The following is a 19,280-nucleotide window of genomic DNA, read 5'->3' on the forward strand; positions in this document are numbered from 1 at the left end:
AGAATTATGTTATACCAAGAAAATAAGGCGCTCTGTACCATATGCATGTTCTGTATATGTTTTCTCTCAAAACTTCACCATTTTGCCCTGATAATTGCCAAAAGACAATTTAAAGGTAATCAGAGTATGATCACCTGGGATATTGCTTTCAATCTGTAGAGAAATAATTATTTCTTTCACATGACCAGAGATACTTGTAGATACATGAAGCTGAGAAAATTTCCTCTAAAATGATGCTAGAAAATTCTAGAAAACTGGGTAGCATGCCACCCAGAATCTTTGAAAGCACCCAAATACTTACCATTTGCTATCCTAAGGAATACTAAAGAATGGACATGAAGAGAAAAGAAAACCAAACGTAGAAACCTTGTCAGATGTTCCCTGAGCCTGTGCCACCTTTTTGGGTACAACAGTGTTTATCTGAAGGACCCTTGCAAGAGCTGCCTTTGGGTCCTCACATTAAGCCAGGCTCAAGGCACTAAGTGGGTACCTGACCAACAACTCATGAGATCTCTCCCCTCGTAACCCTCACCTGGAAGATGGCAGAACAATAAAAGCAAGCTCAGGCACAGAAAGAGTCCCAATTTCCATATAAACTAGCATCTGCCTTTTCCCATGCTGATTCTGCAAGATGGCTCATTTACAAATATATAAATAGCTGCAACTTTACTCCAGTCTCATTGAAAAATCAGAACGGCATCATGTGAGAGAAGCATCCTAGCATCCTTGGCTCACGGAGCGAAATGTAAGTGGAGCTGGGCCAAGCTACTTGACACTCGCTAGTCAGCTTAACCAGATGCCCTCCAGTTTCCTGCAGTGGAGGGACCGGGTTCTGCTGGCAGAGCCTGAGACTTCATGCACATCAATTGCCCAGCAGTCGCACCGTGATTTAGAGCCAGAGGTCGGAAAATAAATTTCAAGTAGTACCTAATATTTATTATCACACATATTCAAAAGAGAATGGCAATGTCTAAATGTGGCAGGAAGTTTTCCAATGTAGCTACTTAAAATTCGCTACGTCTTCTTACACACAGGCTCGATGAATTTTCAAAGATTGTCTCTCCAGTACTCTGGCCACCTGGCCAGACTTAGAGGGGTTTAAATCATCAGGAAAAGGGCAAGAGAGAAAATGCATTTTAATTTTTGGAAGAGAATTTATTGCCTTGCTTAAATTCATTAATTAAAGTTATCTACTGGTAGTTAAGAAACATCTAAACCAATATATATGAAATACAGATGAGATACATATTGACTTTTCTTTGCTGCATATGAATACCCAATAGGAAGCTGTCAAGCCCTGAGGGTTTAATGCCTGCATGTGAAGCCACCTTCAGGCTTAAGACGCCCACAATAGCATAGATCTGTACAGTGACATCTGCTGAAGTTCTCCACCAGACAAATCACCCATTACATCCCCTGGTATCAAATTACCCTCTTCCTTAGCCCTCTGATTTCTTACCAATTAATGAGCAGTTTACTTTTTTTTAATTTTATTTTGCGGTACGCGGGCCTCTCACTGTTGTGGCCTCTCCCGTTGCGGAGCACAGGCTCCGGACGCGCAGGCTCAGTGGCCATGGCTCACGGGCCCAGCCGCTCCGCGGCATGTGGGATCTTCCCGGACCGGGGCACGAACCCACGTCCCCCGCATCGGCAGGCGGACTCTCAACCACTGCGCCACCAGGGAAGCCCCCAAACAGAATTTGATGCTTTATTCATTGCAGTGTATTCACACCCTGAAATGTTCATCTTGGACTCAAAGGCTGAATATCAGGACCATATATGCTATATTTGCCTTCCTGATGACTCAAGCTTTCTGAATTACTATTGATCCATCCTCCAATTACATATAGCCAACCATATGGGGAATTATTATTGCGTTGTATAATTGCTGACAAATTGTCAGTATTTAAATGGCAAGTCATTCTTTTTAATCTCATATTTATCAGAAGAAGAAATATAGTAAAGATAACAAACCAACAATTAAAAAAAAAACCTTCAGTAAATTCATTTTGAAATGAAATGAGTAACAAGACCAAAAAAAAAGGCTTTTCTTTACTATATACACAATATATAAAATGAATATACAGTAAGGGCTAAGTTCTTTTATTTTCATTTACCATGGAGCTTATTTATATGCATGAAGCATGTAGAAATAAATATCACTCTTTTGTCTCTAAGTCTACATTGTGTCTTAGTTTAAAATTCACATTTTAAAACCTAATTTTGGTTATGTCTATTTAAACATAAATAATATTTCTTCAAAAACAAATTTACTTACTATTCTCTAAAGATTATGCCGCTATCGATACATGTAAATTTACGCTGTAGAACAAGATCAGTTTGTAAAGATTACTAAAAACCACAAATAATCAAACAACACATTTACCACAGCATTCAAGTGATTGTGTTACTGTTGACAAGACTTTTTATTTTTAAACAAATTATTTGGAATCTCTTTAGAAAGTAGTTTATGTTGTATTATTAAAATGTAAAGAAGGGGCTTCCCTGGTGGTGCAGTGGTTAAGAATCCACCTGCCAATGCAGGGGACATGGGTTTGATCCCTGGCCCAGGAAGATCTCACGTGCCGCGGAGCAACTAAGCCCGTGTGCCACAACTACTGAGCCCGCGAGCCACAACTACTGAAGCCTGCGCACCTAGAGCCTGTGCTCCGCAACAAGAGAAGCCACCGTAGTGAGAAGCCTGCGCACCACATCGAAGAGTAGCCCCCGCTCACCGCAACTAGAGAAAGCCTGCGCCCAACAACGAAGACCCAACACAGCCAAAAATAAATAAATTAAATAAAAATAAATAAATTTTTTAAAAAGTAAAGAAAAATTATTATTTTACTTACATGGTGTCTCTAATAAGACGTGAACTTCCCAATTTGATACAAGTTTTATCACCTTCACAAAACACACGTCTCAGAGAAAAGCGCTCTCCTAGGTCAAAACCTGTGGAATGTGACAAATGATTTAATCCAGCAGTTTTATTAAATTTAGTAAATTCACAGAGTTACCAACTTTTAAATAGGATTTTTTGTAGTCCTTATCTGTAGACTGACTTATTTCAAGTTAAATCTGCTCTTTACGGGATCAGCAAAATTTCTTGATTTCTTTTCCCTCTGTTTAGGATATAGGAGGATGAAATATATGTCACAAGATTCAAGTATTATTTTTCTTTGACCTAGGAATTATTCTAAATAAGTAAGCAGAGTAGTTTATTGTAGCAGCTCTGATAGCTAAAGACAGAAAATTAGTTAAGTAAAAAGTACTACAGCCATTCAATTGAAATCTAAGCAGTCTTTTAAAAGAAATCGTGCTTTAGAAAAATATATGTTGATGTGGGGAAATGCTCGGATTTCAAATGCAGTATATGTATTATGATTACGTGTGCATATATGGGTGGGGGAAGGGTGGAGAGAGAAAACGGAGGATGAAGGGAAAAAAGAGAAAGAGAAAGATAAGAATGTTACAAAAAGGGAATCATGACTGTATTTGGGTAGTGAGATCTTCTTTCTCATACATTTTCTTTTCTTTTTTTCAAACTTTCTACAATGGATACAACTTTTAAAATTTTAAATAACTTTTGTTCTCCGAGAGGTTGAGTTGTTGGTGGTCCTAGGTTAAATGATGTAGAATTCTGTGCTCAGAAATTTTTGTACAACATTTGACTTCTTTGCTTTTAATTTTTTAGTATTGGTGTTATCTTAAATTACAATGTGAAGGAGTCACCTACAATACACTACGTGTTTGGTGATAATTTTACACAAAAATATTTCTTTGTGAAGAACTGTAATGCTTACCTGAAACTTCAACTTTATCTCTGTAGTCTATTGTAAACTGGTGTCCCTCTTTCCTCAGTATAGGACATTGTTTCTCTATTAAAACAAAAAAAAAAGGTATTGAGAATTTTCATTACATTGTCTATCATTTTTTTCAAATAAATTTGAATCGTACAATACAATCGGAAACGTAAGATAAAATGGAAAGAAATTAAACCGCTCTATTAAATTCCTTTTATTTTATTTATTTTTTTTTTTTAGATGTTGGAGGTAGGAATTTTTATTAATTTATTTATTTTTGCTGTGTTGGGTCTTCGTTTCTGTGCGAGGGCTTTCTCTAGTTGTGGCAAGCGGGGGCCACTCTTCATCGCAGTGTGCGAGCCTCTCACTATCGCGGCCTCTCTTGTTGAGAAGCACAGGCTCCAGACACGCAGGCTCAGTAGTTGTGGCTCACGGGCCTAGTTGCTCCGTGGCATGTGGGATCCTCGCAGACCAGGGCTCGAACCCGTGTCCCCTGCATTAGCAGGCAGATTCTCAACCACTGCGCCACCAGGGAAGCCCAATTAAATTCCTTTCAAATAAGGATAAGAGTATTACCCACCTCACAGTGTGTTCGCGAGGAATACGTGTGGTTATGTACGTGAAGTCCCTGTTACACAGGGAACGCTTGTCAGTGTTAGCTACTATTTGCTCTAATGTTCTAATTGTCGCTCTATACTCGACATTAGGAAATTAGCTAGCTCTAATATCGTTAAGTTTTCATATTCAAAGTATATTCTAATGTTAGAAGAAGTGACCTACTACTATTTTCACACACCTTGGATTCAGGTTTAGGTATTAGTGATATTAAACTTTAGAACAGGAGGAGACTGCATGGGACTAAATGTACCCCTCCCTAAATTCATATGCTGAGGTCTTAATCCCCAGTGTGGTGCTATCTGGAGATGGGGCTTTTGGGAGGGAATCAGGTTTGGATGAGGCCCTAGGGGTGGAGCCCTGGTGATGGGATGGATGTCCTTACAAGAGGGTAGAGGAACAGGGACTCTTTCTCTCTCTCTCTGCCTTGTGAGGAAACCAGGAAGAGGGTTCTCATCAGAACTTGGTCAGGCTGGCAGCCTGATCTTGGACTTCTTAGCCTCCAGAACTGTGTGACATAAACGTCTGTAGCTTAAGCCTCCAAGCCTATGGTATTCTTGTTAGAGCAGCCTGAACTAAGTTATTAAAATAAAACTAAAAAGCAGAAGCAAAGCCCTCTGCCATACCAAAGTGGCCTATAATGAAAAATAAATGAGATAAAAATCATTGAGAAAGTATTAATTATATGCTAATGCTAATTAACGCTGTTCAAAGAAATAAAAGATAAAGTCTGCCTCCACTTATGGTGAATTTGCATACTCACTGCACCACAACACAGTAATATAGTAATGTACATACATACACTAATTTCTTATTATCTGGGGTTTGTTTAAATTTAATTCAGGCTAGATTCTAGGAAATTAATAGCCAATCCAGACAATATTGCAGCTAGTTTTTATAATATGCCAACTGGACAACTGGACAGTTCTTAAGCTAAATTGATGAACTATTTTGGCATCATGCAGTCACAACCTTAATTTTCTAAAATGTCTAAAATTCAGGTTTGGGTATAATGACCTCAAAGTTTTTATGACAGAGAGGAGATAAACTGCTGAAAACCACACTGATCTCCTGCTCTATGGGAAGTGGAAACCATCAGTTCTCCTGGTCAACTGCTCAGCCTTTCAGCCCTTCATTTAACAAATGTGTCAAAGACTTCAAGGGTGGTGGCAGGGCATCAGCTTAATATATTTAACCAGAAGAATATATCGGATTATAAATAGTGCTACCACTTAGATTTAAAAGCTGCAATCCACACAATTAAAATATATAGCACTGAATATTTTAAAGATTACTTAGTTACTCTGGAAATTCCTGTCTCAGAGATCTTAACATGATTGCAGGTCCTAAATAATAATAAAATCGGATCTTTTGTAAACACTACCCATTTTTTGAGAAAATTGAAATCATACCCATTTTTTATCTGAGTTCATCATCATGTTTATAAAAACCAAGATCTCTGCACTGAAAACTAGAGAATGTTGCAGAGAGAAAGTCCTAAATGACTGAGTGGTTTAAGCAAGTATTTAGACTGGAAGACTCGGTATTGTTAAGATGTCAATTCTCAATTTTATATATAGACGTAGTGCAATAACAAATAAAATCCCAAGAGGTTCTGTGTGTGTGTGTGTGTGTGTGTGTGTGTCTGTGTCTGTGTCTGTGTCTGTGTCTGTGTCTTTGAAAACTGACAAGCTGATTCTCAAATTTAAGGTGAACTCCAAAAATACTAGAACAGCTAAGGCAAAACTGAAGAAGAACAAGCCTGAGAACATGTCCTATTGGACACCAGGGATTTTTATAACGTGATTTTGGTGCACATATAAATAGATTAATTGGACAGAGAGTCCAAACACAGACCTGTGCACATGTGGTCTCCTTATTTACCACAAAAGGGCCACTGCAATTCGATGGGAAAAGGATGGTCTTTTCAGTCAGTGATTCTGCATCAACTGAATGTCCATGTAGAAAAACACTGGACTGTGACCCTTACCTCAAACCATGCAAAGAAATTAATTAGAGATGATCTTAGACCTAAACATGAAACGTAAAACAATAACGAACTACAGAAAAACGTAAAATCTTCCTGAACTGAGGGTAGCAAATATTTCTTGATAGGGACACAGAAAACATGAAAGGTTGATAAACTGGACTTCATTAAAATCTTAATAATCACAAGACAACATTAAAAGAGTGAAAAGGCTAGCCACAGACTATTACAATACGTATATCCAACCAAGCATCATATCCAGAACATACAAAGAATTCTCACAAATCAACGGGGAAAAGATTGAAAACCCTATTTTGAAAATGTGCCGGGGCTTCCCTGGTGGCGCAGTGGTTGAGAGTCCGCCTGCCGATGCAGGGGACACGGGTTCGTGCCCCGGTCCGGGAAGATTCCACATGCCGCAGAGCGGCTGGGCCCGTGAGCCATGGCTGCTGAGCCTGCGCGTCTGGAGCCTGTGCTCCGCAACAGGATAGGCCACAGCAGTGAGAGGCCCACGTACCACCAAAAAAAAAAAAAAAAGAAAGAAAATGTGCCAAAAAGCTAAGCACTTCACAAAAGAAAATATCCAAAATGCCAACCCGCATATGAAATAGTGCTTAACATCATTAGTGATCAGGGGAATGCAAAGTAAAACCACAATGATATACCACTAAATGGCTAAAAATTAAAGAACTGACAGCATCAAATACTGTTGAGGCTGTGGAGCAAAAGGAAGGCTCATCTACGTTGCTCGTGGGGGTGAACAGTGCAACCACTTTAGAAAATTGTTTGGCAGCGTTTCCGAAAGCTAAATATTCATGAACTCTATAACCTGGAAATTCAATGACCCAAGAGAAATGAGTACAAAAATGGTGTAAGTGGCTCTTTTAGAAGAGAATATTCCTCGCAGCATAACTCATAATAATCCAAAACTGGAAACAACCCAAATGTCCATTGACAAGAGGATAAATGGACAAATTGTGGTAAATACAATAAAAAAGTATAGAAAAAAGAATGAACTACTGCTACATGCAATGACCTGGATGAATCTCAGAGATACAGTGGTAACTGAAAAAGAATACCGTTCCCCAAAGAACACAAACTGCAGAAATCCATTTATGTGAAGTTCAAGAGATTGCATGACTGATCTATGTCAGAATACTGATTGGCTTGGCAGGGGGGTCAACTGGGATAGTTACAGGAAAGCCTTCTGGGGTCATGGAAAGTTCTATATTTGGATCTGAGTGGCAATTTCACAGATGTGTAAATACATATGCAAAAATTCATTACACTGTGCACCTAAGATCTGTGGACCCTGGTGTGTGTCATACAAAACAGCATGTCTGTGAGAAAACACTTTAAGCTCAAAATAATTTTTGCAAAACACCAAAACTGTGATCAAATTTTTACAATGACTTTGCATAACTATATGACTGTAGAAAATGAGGTTAACAACATATATAGGGAAACTCCAATAGATGATTGGCAAAGCAAATATCCAGACTGTGGAAGGAACTTCCTACTGTGACACTTCGGTAATGAGTGGAAGCTATGTTAGCTTATTGCCAAGTTGGAAACAGTATATATCTTATTTAAATTCTTCTGAGGATCTAATGAATATATGATGATGTCAAAGTAATAAACCTGTCACTTTGAAGTGAAGAAAATTGAACATTTCCAGCAATATTTATGGAAGTATTTCTTCACTAAAGTCTTTAGTTTATGAAAATCAAATACAGCTTTGTATCTCTAGAATATGTGCTCTGTTATGAAAAGCTGAACAAAACAAATGAAAACTAAATGTTAATTTAAGTGAAGTAAGTCAAAGACAAATATCATGATATCACTTTATATGTGGAATCTAAAAAATGATACAAATGAACTTATTTACAAAACAGAAATAGACTCACAGACATAGAAAACGAACTTACGGTTACCAACGGGGAAACGGGGGAAGGGATAAATTAGAAGTTTGGGATTAACATATACACACTACTATATATATAATAGGTAAACAACAGGAACCTACTATATAGCACAGGGAGCTATACTCAATATCTTTTAATAACCTATAATGGAAAAGAATCTGAAGAAGAAAATATATATATATTCAATTTTAACTCAATTTTATTCGACTTCAATTTAAAGTTTAAAAAAACAACTAAATGTTAATTCTTTGGGGGAAGACTCAAGGCACAAGAAGCTGAATGCATGAGTCTCATGGTCCACTGCATAAAAATGGCAACACAGGAGAAGTGGCTATTAAAATTTGGATATGTTCATTTCTTTAAGCATTGACACTTGCATTTTAACATAAAGTAAAGCATACTTTTTGCGTAAATGTGCGTGCTATCTTGAAGAACTACTGATAAGACCCAAATATCCAAGCATCCTGTCAGGTAGTCAGGAGAATCCCGGCAGCAGTGTCATTTCAAAGGCTCTTGGGAACCTTTCAAAAGTAATTACTAAAATTTCACCACAAAAGATGCACTATTTAGGGGCCCTTAATCAACAGACCTTTTGAAACATAAATGCAGAAGTTTTTGACAAATTCATGCTAAGATGCTGTCAGTGATTTTCAGACCCACTTTCCTCCTGACTTAGCTTGAAGGATCTGGGCAGCTTATAGGGTTGGAAGGATATTGAAAGGGGGTAAAGGAACCAGAAAAGAAGACAACTAGGTCAGATTTGGGGAAGATTTTACCTAGATTATCTACAAAAAATTACATACATTTTACAAATGTGTGTAATTACATACATTTTACCCTTCTCTCCCTCTAAAAATTAGAAACCTGATGACCTACGAACAAATCATTCAAGAGAACTTATGTGATTTTCCCCCAGATCACATAGTAACTCAATGGCAAAGCTGAAATAAAATTCGTTTCCCATAGTCCAGCTTTTTTCTCTATACTGAACATCCACCTCAAAAACATGTTCTAGGGCTTCCCTGGTGGCGCAGTGGTTGAGGGTCCGCCTGCCGATGCAGGGGACGCAGGTTCGTGCCCCGGTCCGGGAAGATCCCACATGCCGCAGAGCAGCTGGGCCCGTGAGCCATGGCCGCTGAGCCTGCGTGTCCAGAGCCTGTGCTCCACCACGGGAGAGGCCACAACAGTGAGAGGCCCGCGTACCGCCCCCCCCCCCAAAAAATGTTCTAAACAAAATAATAGAGTACCTATGATACTCTCTTCATTCATTAGTGGAAATATACTTTGTCCCCACTCTCAGTTTGAAACACATGCTTAAAAAAAATCACTTGTTCCCTTAATCTCTAAATCCTCATGCTTGTTTTCACCTGCTGACTGGGCCTCCTATTATATTGTTAAGCCTTCTAGTCTGGAGATTAGATCACATGTCTTTTAAAACATACTTTTCCTATCATTGTTCTGGTCTTTCTATACCCACTCATATGTAGAAGTCTTCAGTTTAATGACGGGAGTCATGTTCAATTCCTTCTTTCTCCTCTCAAATAGCTAAAAAGCCCAGAACAGTTAAATCCATTCTTTTAACTTTCATTTTTTCCCTGCTGATTGAATACCTAAAAGATGTATGTATTTTGCTGGTGCTCATGCAGAAAACGCACCAGTCACTCTCTGTGGCCCCAGAGGCCTCTGGCCTTAGGAGAAACCAGGAGTGAAGTCATTCCTTGTGCACCACAAAGACAAGGGGAAAAGTCAAAATTAGAGGCATCCTGAAAAATAAATGTATACATGTTCTGTTACACCTTTACAATTTGTAGAGGGTTCTTAGCATTACTTAAGCTATTAATATACCACTTTACTGATTGCAAAGAAAGGAAATATATCATTTGTCTAGTGGATATATACTTTATATTTTAACTTTGCTAAGTGTACATGTTTCCACACATTTGTACTTAAATGTATCATGAATAACTCCTATTACAATATTAAACTACCTGTGAATTAAGGCTTGTTGAGAGGTCTTTAGGGAAGATACGTGACTGAAAGATATAAATTCAGAAGCCTACCCGTTGGTACTCCTAGAGAGCAAGGTTTTAGCATCTCCCAAGAGGCCTCACAGGGCAGTGTCTGCTGCTCTGGTGAATTTTACCAGAGTCCAAGGTCTAGCCTTTGAGCTTGCAGGCTCAGAAATCAGCTGCTGACAACACATAAAGTACAGATGCATTTCTGAGGGGCACGTGCCCTTCTCCTCCTCACTCACTGGACTCCAGTCTCCCTCTCTGTCTCGTTTCTCCTACACGCTGAGCACACCCCTGCCTCGGGGCCTTGGCATGTGCTGCTTTCCAGGTGATCACGTGCTTCACTCTCTCACTACCTTCCTGTCTCTGCTTAACTGCCCCTCGATGAGGTCAGCCCTCCCTGACCACCCTGTAAATAATGAAACACCCTTTTCTCCCTTCATACCATGTAGGATTGCCAAATACAGCAAATAAAAACACAGGTGCCCAATGAAATTTGAATGTCAGATAAAGAACAAAAATATTTTTAGTATACGTATTTCTGAGGCAATATTTGGAGCATACTTATACTAAAATGTTTTCATTATTTGTCCCACTTCAAACTTAACTGGGTGGCCAGTATTTCATCTGGCACCCTCACCCACATGCTCATACTCTTGGAGGCCAGGTAGGGTGGTAACTTAAAGAGGTGACACTGAAGATGGACAAGGGGGAAGGAACTGAGACACAAGAATGGACAGGATGAGGACTTTGCTGGTGGCGCAGTGGTTAAGAATCTGCCTGTCAATGCAGGGGACAGGGGTTCGAGCCCTGGTCTGGGAAGATCCCACGTGCCACGGAGCAACTAAGCCTGTGCACCACAACTACTGAGCCTGCGCTCTACAGCCCGCGAGCCACAACTACAGAGCCCATGCGCCACAACTACTGAAGCCCGCATGCCTAGAGTCCGTGCTCCGCAACAAGAGAAGCCACCACAGTGAGAAGCCCACGCACCGCAACGAAGAGTAGCCCCCACTCGCCGCAACTAGAGAAAGCCCGCACCCAGTAACAAAGACCCAACGCAGCCAAAAATAAATAAATTTTAAAAAATTTTCTTGTAAAAAAAAAAGAATCAACAGGACGTGATAACAGACTGAACGTAGGGAGGAGGGGGAGATGCCTTGCTCAGCTGGGTAACAGGTGAGTTTACTGAAATGAATGCCACTAGAGGAAGAAAAGGAATTGTGACAAGGAGTGAATTCAGCTGCGGTGGAAAAGCCACGGAGTTAGAAATGTCAAGTTCAAGGTGCCACTAGGAAATATGGGTATGGAACACAAAAGAGGGGCGGGCTGTGAGGTAAATTTGGGAGTGACTGACATACAAACCATACTTAAAGCCACAGGGATGGATGGCATTACACAGGAGGTAAGGCCAGAAGGGAGGAAGGGCAACAGCTATCTCCTGAGAAATTGCAATATTTCTCTCTCTTGTCCATTTCACCTGCTTTATTTTTTCTATTTCTTCATATCCTCTGGAGTCCACATAACATATTATGGAATTATTATTACCTGTAAAATCGCAGTTAAATCTGCCCAGTTTCACAGGCGTTCTATTTATCACTCTTTTTTTTATTGAGGTATATTTGATATACAATATTATATGTTTCAGGTGTACAACATAGTGATTCAAAAATTTTAAAGGTTGTACTCCATTTATAGTTATTATAAAATATTGGCTGTATTTCCTGTATTGTACAGTATATCCTTGTGGTTTATTTATTTTATACATAATAATTTGTATCTCTTAATCCCCTACCCCTATCCTGCCCCTCCTTCCCTCTCCCCACTGGTAACCAGTAGTTTGTTCTCTACATCTGTGAGTCTGTTTCCTTTTTGTTATATTCACTAGTTCATTTTATTTTTTAGTTCCACATATAAGTGATAACCTACAGTATTTTTCTTTCTCTGACTTATGTCACTAAGCATAACTCCCTCCAAGTCTGTCCATGTTGCTGCAAATGGCAAAATTTCGTTCTTTTTTATGGCTGAGTAATTTTCCATTGTATATATACACATCTTCTTTGTCCATTCATCTGTTGATGGACACTTAGGTTGCTTCCATATCTTGGCTATTGTAAATAGTGCTGCTATGAACACTGGGGTGCATGTATCTTTTCAGATTAGTGTTTTTGTTTCTTTCGGGATATATATCCAGGAGTGGGATTGCTGGGTCATGTAGTAGTTCTAGTTTTAGTTTTGTTTTGTTTTGTTGCAGTACGCAGGCCTCTCACTGCTGTGGCCTCTCCCGTTGAGGAGCACAGGCTCCAGACGCGCAGGCTCAGCGGCCATGGCTCACGGGCCCAGCCACTCCGCGGCATGTGGGATCTTCCCAGACCGGGGCACGAACCCGTGTCCCCTGCATCGGCAGGCGGACTCTCAACCACTGCGCCACCAGGGAAGCCCTAGTTTTAGTTTTCTGAGGAACCTCCATACAGTGCTCCACAGTGACTGCACCACCAACAGTGGTTTACATTCCCACTAACAGTGCACGAGGTTCCCTTTTCTCCACATCCTCTCCAGCATTTGTTATTGGTGGTTTTCTTGATGATGGCCACCCTGACAGGTATCACTCTTGTTTTCTAACATGCATTAGGAAAATTGTTTTCTTTACCTTTAGTGACAAAACTCTTGACACAGCATTTGTCTCAAGATCAGGATTGGGGAAGTTGAAGAGCAGTAATTTACCACAGACATAGAACTAGTTTGTTTTCTTCTCATAAATGGATCAAAATAACAGCCTTTAGGTGTTTTGTTTTGTTTTTTTTAAAGGCTGACAGACTTCCCATTGACAGAGGCCTTTCATTTAATTGTTACTAGTTGCCCTGGGGACTCCTGTACACTTCATACTTTGCTAATACATCTGATGAAGGATTACAGAGTATCCTAGGTTGGGAGAAAAACAAGAGGTTAGCACCTTGGACCAGAATATAACAAAAAAATATGGAAAAGTGACAAAACGAGAAAAAAATGGGAACACAGCTATATTAACAAAGAGGTAACAAGGGGTCACAGAACCTTCACTGCTAATTTTTTATCCAAAACTGTTCCCCCAGAGGAGTATACCAGGTTAGGAGCTATAACTTTTATTTAATAATTGTGAAGCTTTCCTGCACTTTAAAAATTTAGGAGTTACAAAGTACATTTGTCAGCAGTAGGACTCTTATCTGGTACCATACTGAACATGAGGAATTCTTCAAAACACAAAATAAAACTCTCTATGTAATAGCATACTTCGACTCTGAGTTTAAGAGTGCAGCATGTGTCGATTAGTAAAAGCCAAATTTCAGAAGAATAGTTTTTCCTTATAATCAATAGAAAACTAGTTTAAAAAGGTGTATGTGTATAGTTTGGGGCCTAAGTTTATAATCAATTCCATCAAGACACTTAACCTCAAGTTTTACCATAAGTGAAAGGGATGACATTCTATTATCTCGTTATTGAGTCTGGCTTTTCTTGCTGCTCTTTCTTACCTTATTTTCTGTTTTTATTACTTTTGATGATAACTCAGTACTTTTGCCTTAGAACAGATTAAGGGAAATGCATGAGACATAGGAACCATTATGAGACATAAGCTTCTATCATAAAGTTTTAAGAAAGTAATTAAAGCAAGTTTTGAGATGATCTCTGTGATGTATATTTATTAATACAACTCTCTTCCCCAGCCTCTTTTGACAACTAAACTGAAACGGCCACATTCAAATTGTTTATCTGCAGTGTGAAAATATGCAAACATGCCTTATGTCATAATCTCAACATAATAGTAAAACTGATGAAAGAATATGGAATAGCTAATTCTGAATAGCTTCAAGATTTTAATATTAAAGGTATTATCGAATCCCTCCATATTACTCTTGAATTCCATCCCAACTGGCCCAATATTGCAAGCAATCATTAGGCACACCATTGAGTTAAGTAAAGCAATTAAAAGACTCGATTTATCCTTCATGTATTTAAGTTTAACAGCAGATTGTTGACAACTTCACAGACTCCAAGGCTGAAACCCTAGCCTCTCCCTCAGATTTGTTATATTTTATTTTTAGGCTGTAATCACTTCCCTCCGGTAAATGGTTAGTGACCACAGGCACAGGTCTGCACATGAGGAAACTAAAAAGGGAACTTTGTGCTATGAATCAGACACACAAGACATGAGAGTAGCCCCTGCCAGGCCCGAAATGTTATACTCTTCAATAATACTTATGACAGGGCTGTGCTGACATTTTCAATGAAAGCAAACGATACTTGCAGTTAAGCAATTTCCATGGCACGTTTAGTGTGGGCTGTTTCACAAGCATCTCCTACCAAATGCCCCGATAAAAAACAACTCTTCATTTTTTTTCTTTAGGAATTTCCCTTAGTGCTTCAGGTTACGTGAATCTTACTAGAGTTCCAATTAATTTGGAATTCACACTCTTAGGAAAATCTTTCAGAAAGATTAATTTGGTAGGGTAAATTGGGCTAGAATATATGCATTTCAGTCTTCCTGCATACAATATAACCTGATTAAAGAATTGACATAGCCAAGCTACAAGAGCAAAACATTCAGGGGAATCCCAAGATGGAGAAGTTTCAGTTACGCAAGATGATCAGTACTGTACGCAAGATCTATAGCGAACAGTACTGTATTATACACATAGAAATTTGTTACTAGAGAGGAGCTCATGCTAAGTGCTCTTACCCCTCCCAAAAACGTTATTAAAGTCTAAATAAATAAACAAATGCAACCTGGTAGTGTAAGGTGCAAGACAACCAGCTAAGAAAAAATAATAATAATAAAAAGAAATAGTTAATCATCCCAAAGGTGAGTGTTCCTCTGTTTTCCGCAAACATAGGCATTAGATTCACGTGGGGAGCTGGTTAAAGATGTAAATTACTGAATCCCACCCCATGCTGTCCCGCATCATAGGAATCTTTGGGAGTGGGACTCCAGAATCAGTACCCCAGATGATTCTTGCTCACACTAAAATTGGAAAACCATTTATGTAGATCCTTCAAATCAATGTCATCAGGAACATTTATTTATTACACACTAGCATGTGCCTAGAAACTGATTCATTCTCCTTTCAAACCAGAAAAGTCCTATCCCCTCTGATGAAGTAGCAAATTGCATTTCCTGCTATGTCTCTTACAAGGAAGAGATGTAAAAAAGATTCAGAAGAGGGACTTCCCTGCTGGTCCAGTGGGTAAGACTCTGTGCTCCCCATACAGGGGGCGTGGGGCTCGATTCCTGGTCAGGGAACTAGATCCCTCATGCATGCTGCAACTAAGAAGTCTGCGTGCCACAACTAAGAGCCTGCATGCTGCAACTAAGAACTGGCGTAGCCCAAATAAATAAATGTATATTTTTTTAATTCAGAAGAGTAGCAACATTATCAGAATAAACTCCCTGCCCTAGGGACTTCTTTTTGCCATGAGTCACGCCCGACTTTTCTGAAAAAAGATTTTCCCCCAAAAAAGTATGATAGCCACAGGATGTCATTTGTACAGTGTTAGAATATTCAAACTTTCATGTAGATTATTTTATGAAATGTAACTCCTGCCAAATTAGTAAAAAATCATAAAGACTTACAAAACACTGTGACTCAGATATGTTTTGATTTTATGAGTGCTTCAAACTCAAAAGTCTCTACTAGGGTATGTTTATACCTGTTTAGCAAAAATTCTGAAAGAAACATTCAAAAGAATAAGCACAATAAGACTCATAGTCTCAGGACACGTCATCATATGTGACCAGGGTCAGAATATATCATATGTGATCCTTTGCATAGAAGGTGAGTTGAAGTTTCTCTTTGCTCAGCAAATGGCTTTTCAATGTGTCTAGTTCAACTTTGGAATGCGAAGTACATTGAGGTCAGTAACTTAACGCATACTCAGTCTTCAAGAAGAGCCTTCCAAATTAGCCACCGGATCATTTTTAAAAATCAGAAGTGGAAGTGAATGTTTCAAATTGCCTTCAAGTCCTTTGGAAATATTTATGAGGTTGATAACTGAACAGTTGCAAATAAATATTATCTATTTAGTTCAAAAAGTGCTCTCACAACTGTTAATCTTTCCTTTGCGTCATCTGAGATACTACAAAATTGATATATAATCAAACTACATTTCCTTTTCTATTTCTTATTCTGTTTTTCACTTTTCTGTAATTAACATTAGCTATGTCCTTGGTTAATCCTAACTGAGGATGGGTTTCTATACTTACAATTTGAATAACTTGAAAAACTTCATTAAAAGGGGAAAAGGAAAAATAGACACACACAGAGATGTACATACATATTTATATTTGTAATTATCAGTGAGAGAAAGAAAAGGCTATTTAGACTAATATAATATGCATATAAAAATGTAATTTTAGACATTCTCAATGTGCAATGTGAAGGTCAATGGGGAAAACAATAAATTATCTATTTTGTGCTAGTAGATTGAATCTATGGCCTCTTCAACCCTAATAAGATTTATTTTAATATTTTTTTAAAATAAAGACTATAAATAACATTTGGAGACTGGACAAGAGGTGGCCTGGATACCTGGCTTGTCCCTGCTCACCACGGAAGCGGAAGCAGGAAGCAGGAGCATCGCTGCCCAGAACCAAAGCTTCCAAGAGCCAGCGGGTCTCATGGCGCCTCAAAACCATGGGATCCAGTGGCCACAGACCTGCAACAGAACAAAATATCTGAATTGAGCTTATTGCATACAGTTCCCTTCATCATTATCTCCAGAAAATCCTCGTCACCAAAGAGAACACAATAGAATTTTACAATATATATAATTATAGAATTGGATATCTGCATATACATGTAATTAGACATTATATATTAATATATACCTTATTATGCATGAAAGCCTCTGAAAGTATTTTCAGATTAGTTCCTAATTAGTTATCAATGTCTATACAGCCTCATATAACTTAAATTTCTCTTCTAAACATTTTTAAAGCCACGCTACTTACGATGATTTGTATATATCTTTATTTTTAATCCTGGTAAAATACGGATAACAAAGTTTACCATCTTAACCATTTTTAAGTGTACAGTTCAGTGGCATTCAGTATCTTCATGCTGTATAATCACCACCACCACCTGTCACTTTTCATCCTGCAAAACTGAAACTCTGTATCTATTAAACAGTAACTCCCCATTTCTCCCACCCCAGCCCCTGGCAACAACCATTCTGTTTTCTGTCTCTACAAATCTGACTGCTCTAGGTCACATGCACGTGGAATCACACTGTATTTATCCTCTTGTGACTTTATTCACCAGGCATATCGTCCTCGAGGTTCAACCATATTGTAGCATGTGTCAGTATTTTCTTGTTTTTTTTTTTTTTTTTTTTTTTGCGGTACGCGGGCCTCTCACTGTTGTGGCCTCTCCCGTTAGGGAGCACAGGCTCCTGACGCGCAGGCTCAGCAGCCATGGCTCACGGGCCCAGTCGCTCCGCGGCACGTGGGATCCTCCTGGACCAGGGCACGAACCCGTGTCCTCTGCATCGGCAGGCGGACTCTCAACCACTGTGCCACCAGGGAAGCCCTATGCCTTATTTCTTTTGAACTCTGTCATCCAGCTATGGTCATAATCCTCATATGACTTTGGAAACTTATCCTAGCTATTATTTCAAGGCCGTTGGTAACTGTTAAAGTAATTAATTCTATTTCAAATAAGTGAACTCACAAATATGGATCTAACTTTCAGAGAGATTCTTGATTGTTTCCATTTTTAACCAAACTGATTTTTATGAGTTGATAAGTTAGCAGTATAAAACAGTGGTTAAAACTTCATGCCTAGGTTCCACCACTCATGAATGAGTTACATGATTTCTCCAAGACTTCATTTATTCATCTGAAAACTGGGAATAATACTAGCAATAAATTGTTTAATACCTGGAAAGAGTATAGCACAGGGCATTGAATACAGTAAGTGTTCAAAAAAGTATCTGCTGTTACAATTGTTTGCTCCACATATTCATAAAAAATAATTAGTAAAAATGTAGTTATATTTATCTATTCATCCTGAGGTTGATAGTGATGTTTGAACAATGGAGAAATGCCAAAGCATCCTAAAAATTTATGTTCATTGAAGCTTTGGTCCCTGTTTCGGCAACAAAGAACCAGACAGCTATATAACCATAAGCATATGAATTCAAACTTGAGGTTTCCCAACTATTTCTTTGAGTCACTTAGAGGATAAAAGTACTTAACTTCAAAGTGTTTGAAGAATTGATGTTATGGTTAGTCGACTAAATGTTCTAGTTACAAAAGAATTGCCATTCCACCACTCTACTGAAATGTCTCCAGCCAAGTTCAGCAAAACTTGAAAGAAGGATCCTTTTCTCTTTGCATCTAATTCAACTCTCCGTGGCATTTCCAGCAGCTGATCACGCCCTCCTTCTTGAAACCCTCACTCTCACTGGCCCCCCCTGCCCTCACACTCTCTGGTATTTCCTTCTAATTCCCCTTCTTAGATATTCTTTCTACCTGATTTCTTAATGGTGGGATCTATGGGTCCTCCTCTCCTCTCTCTTTATAATGTCTCTTAGGTAATCTTACCAATCCTCTCGGCTTTAAGCAGTATCTGTCAGATGATGGGTCTAAAATTTACCTCTCCAGTCTAATCCTGGTCTCCTAACTTTAGACTTTGCGTCCGGCGGCCTACTCACTGTTCCCTCTCAGACATCACGGAGACATCTGTAACCACATACAAATCAAATGCTTGGTTCTTAACCACACCTTGCACCTTCGCGTTCTTCCCAGTCTCCATGATTAGCCCCCATCAAAGCGCTCCAGCTAGACACCCAAGCATCACATGGACTCTCCCACCTTCTGTACCCCCATCTCACACATCCCCATCAACCAGTCGCATCAGTGTTACCCCAAACACATCTCAAACCCACTAACCATTGCTCTCCTCTC

The 19,280-nt window shown here is 39.0% G+C and overlaps 1 protein-coding gene across 1 annotated transcript in view; it reads right to left on the minus strand.

Moving 5' to 3' along the window:
• Positions 1 to 17,026, minus strand: part of COL19A1 (collagen type XIX alpha 1 chain) — a 347,142-nt gene extending 330,116 nt beyond the window's left edge. The window contains exons 1-3 of the mRNA XM_004270129.2: positions 16,903 to 17,026; positions 3,804 to 3,878; positions 2,853 to 2,952 (exon numbers count right to left, since the gene is read on the minus strand). Of these exons, the coding sequence (XP_004270177.1) occupies positions 2,853 to 2,952; positions 3,804 to 3,878; positions 16,903 to 16,993 (266 nt within the window). The 5' untranslated portion in view covers positions 16,994 to 17,026. The remainder of the gene's footprint in view (positions 1 to 2,852; positions 2,953 to 3,803; positions 3,879 to 16,902) is intronic.
• Between the last annotated feature and the right edge of the window lie 2,254 nt (positions 17,027 to 19,280).

The sequence above is a fragment of the Orcinus orca genome, chromosome 12, assembly GCF_937001465.1.
Source record: "Orcinus orca chromosome 12, mOrcOrc1.1, whole genome shotgun sequence".
NCBI lineage: Eukaryota > Metazoa > Chordata > Mammalia > Artiodactyla > Delphinidae > Orcinus > Orcinus orca.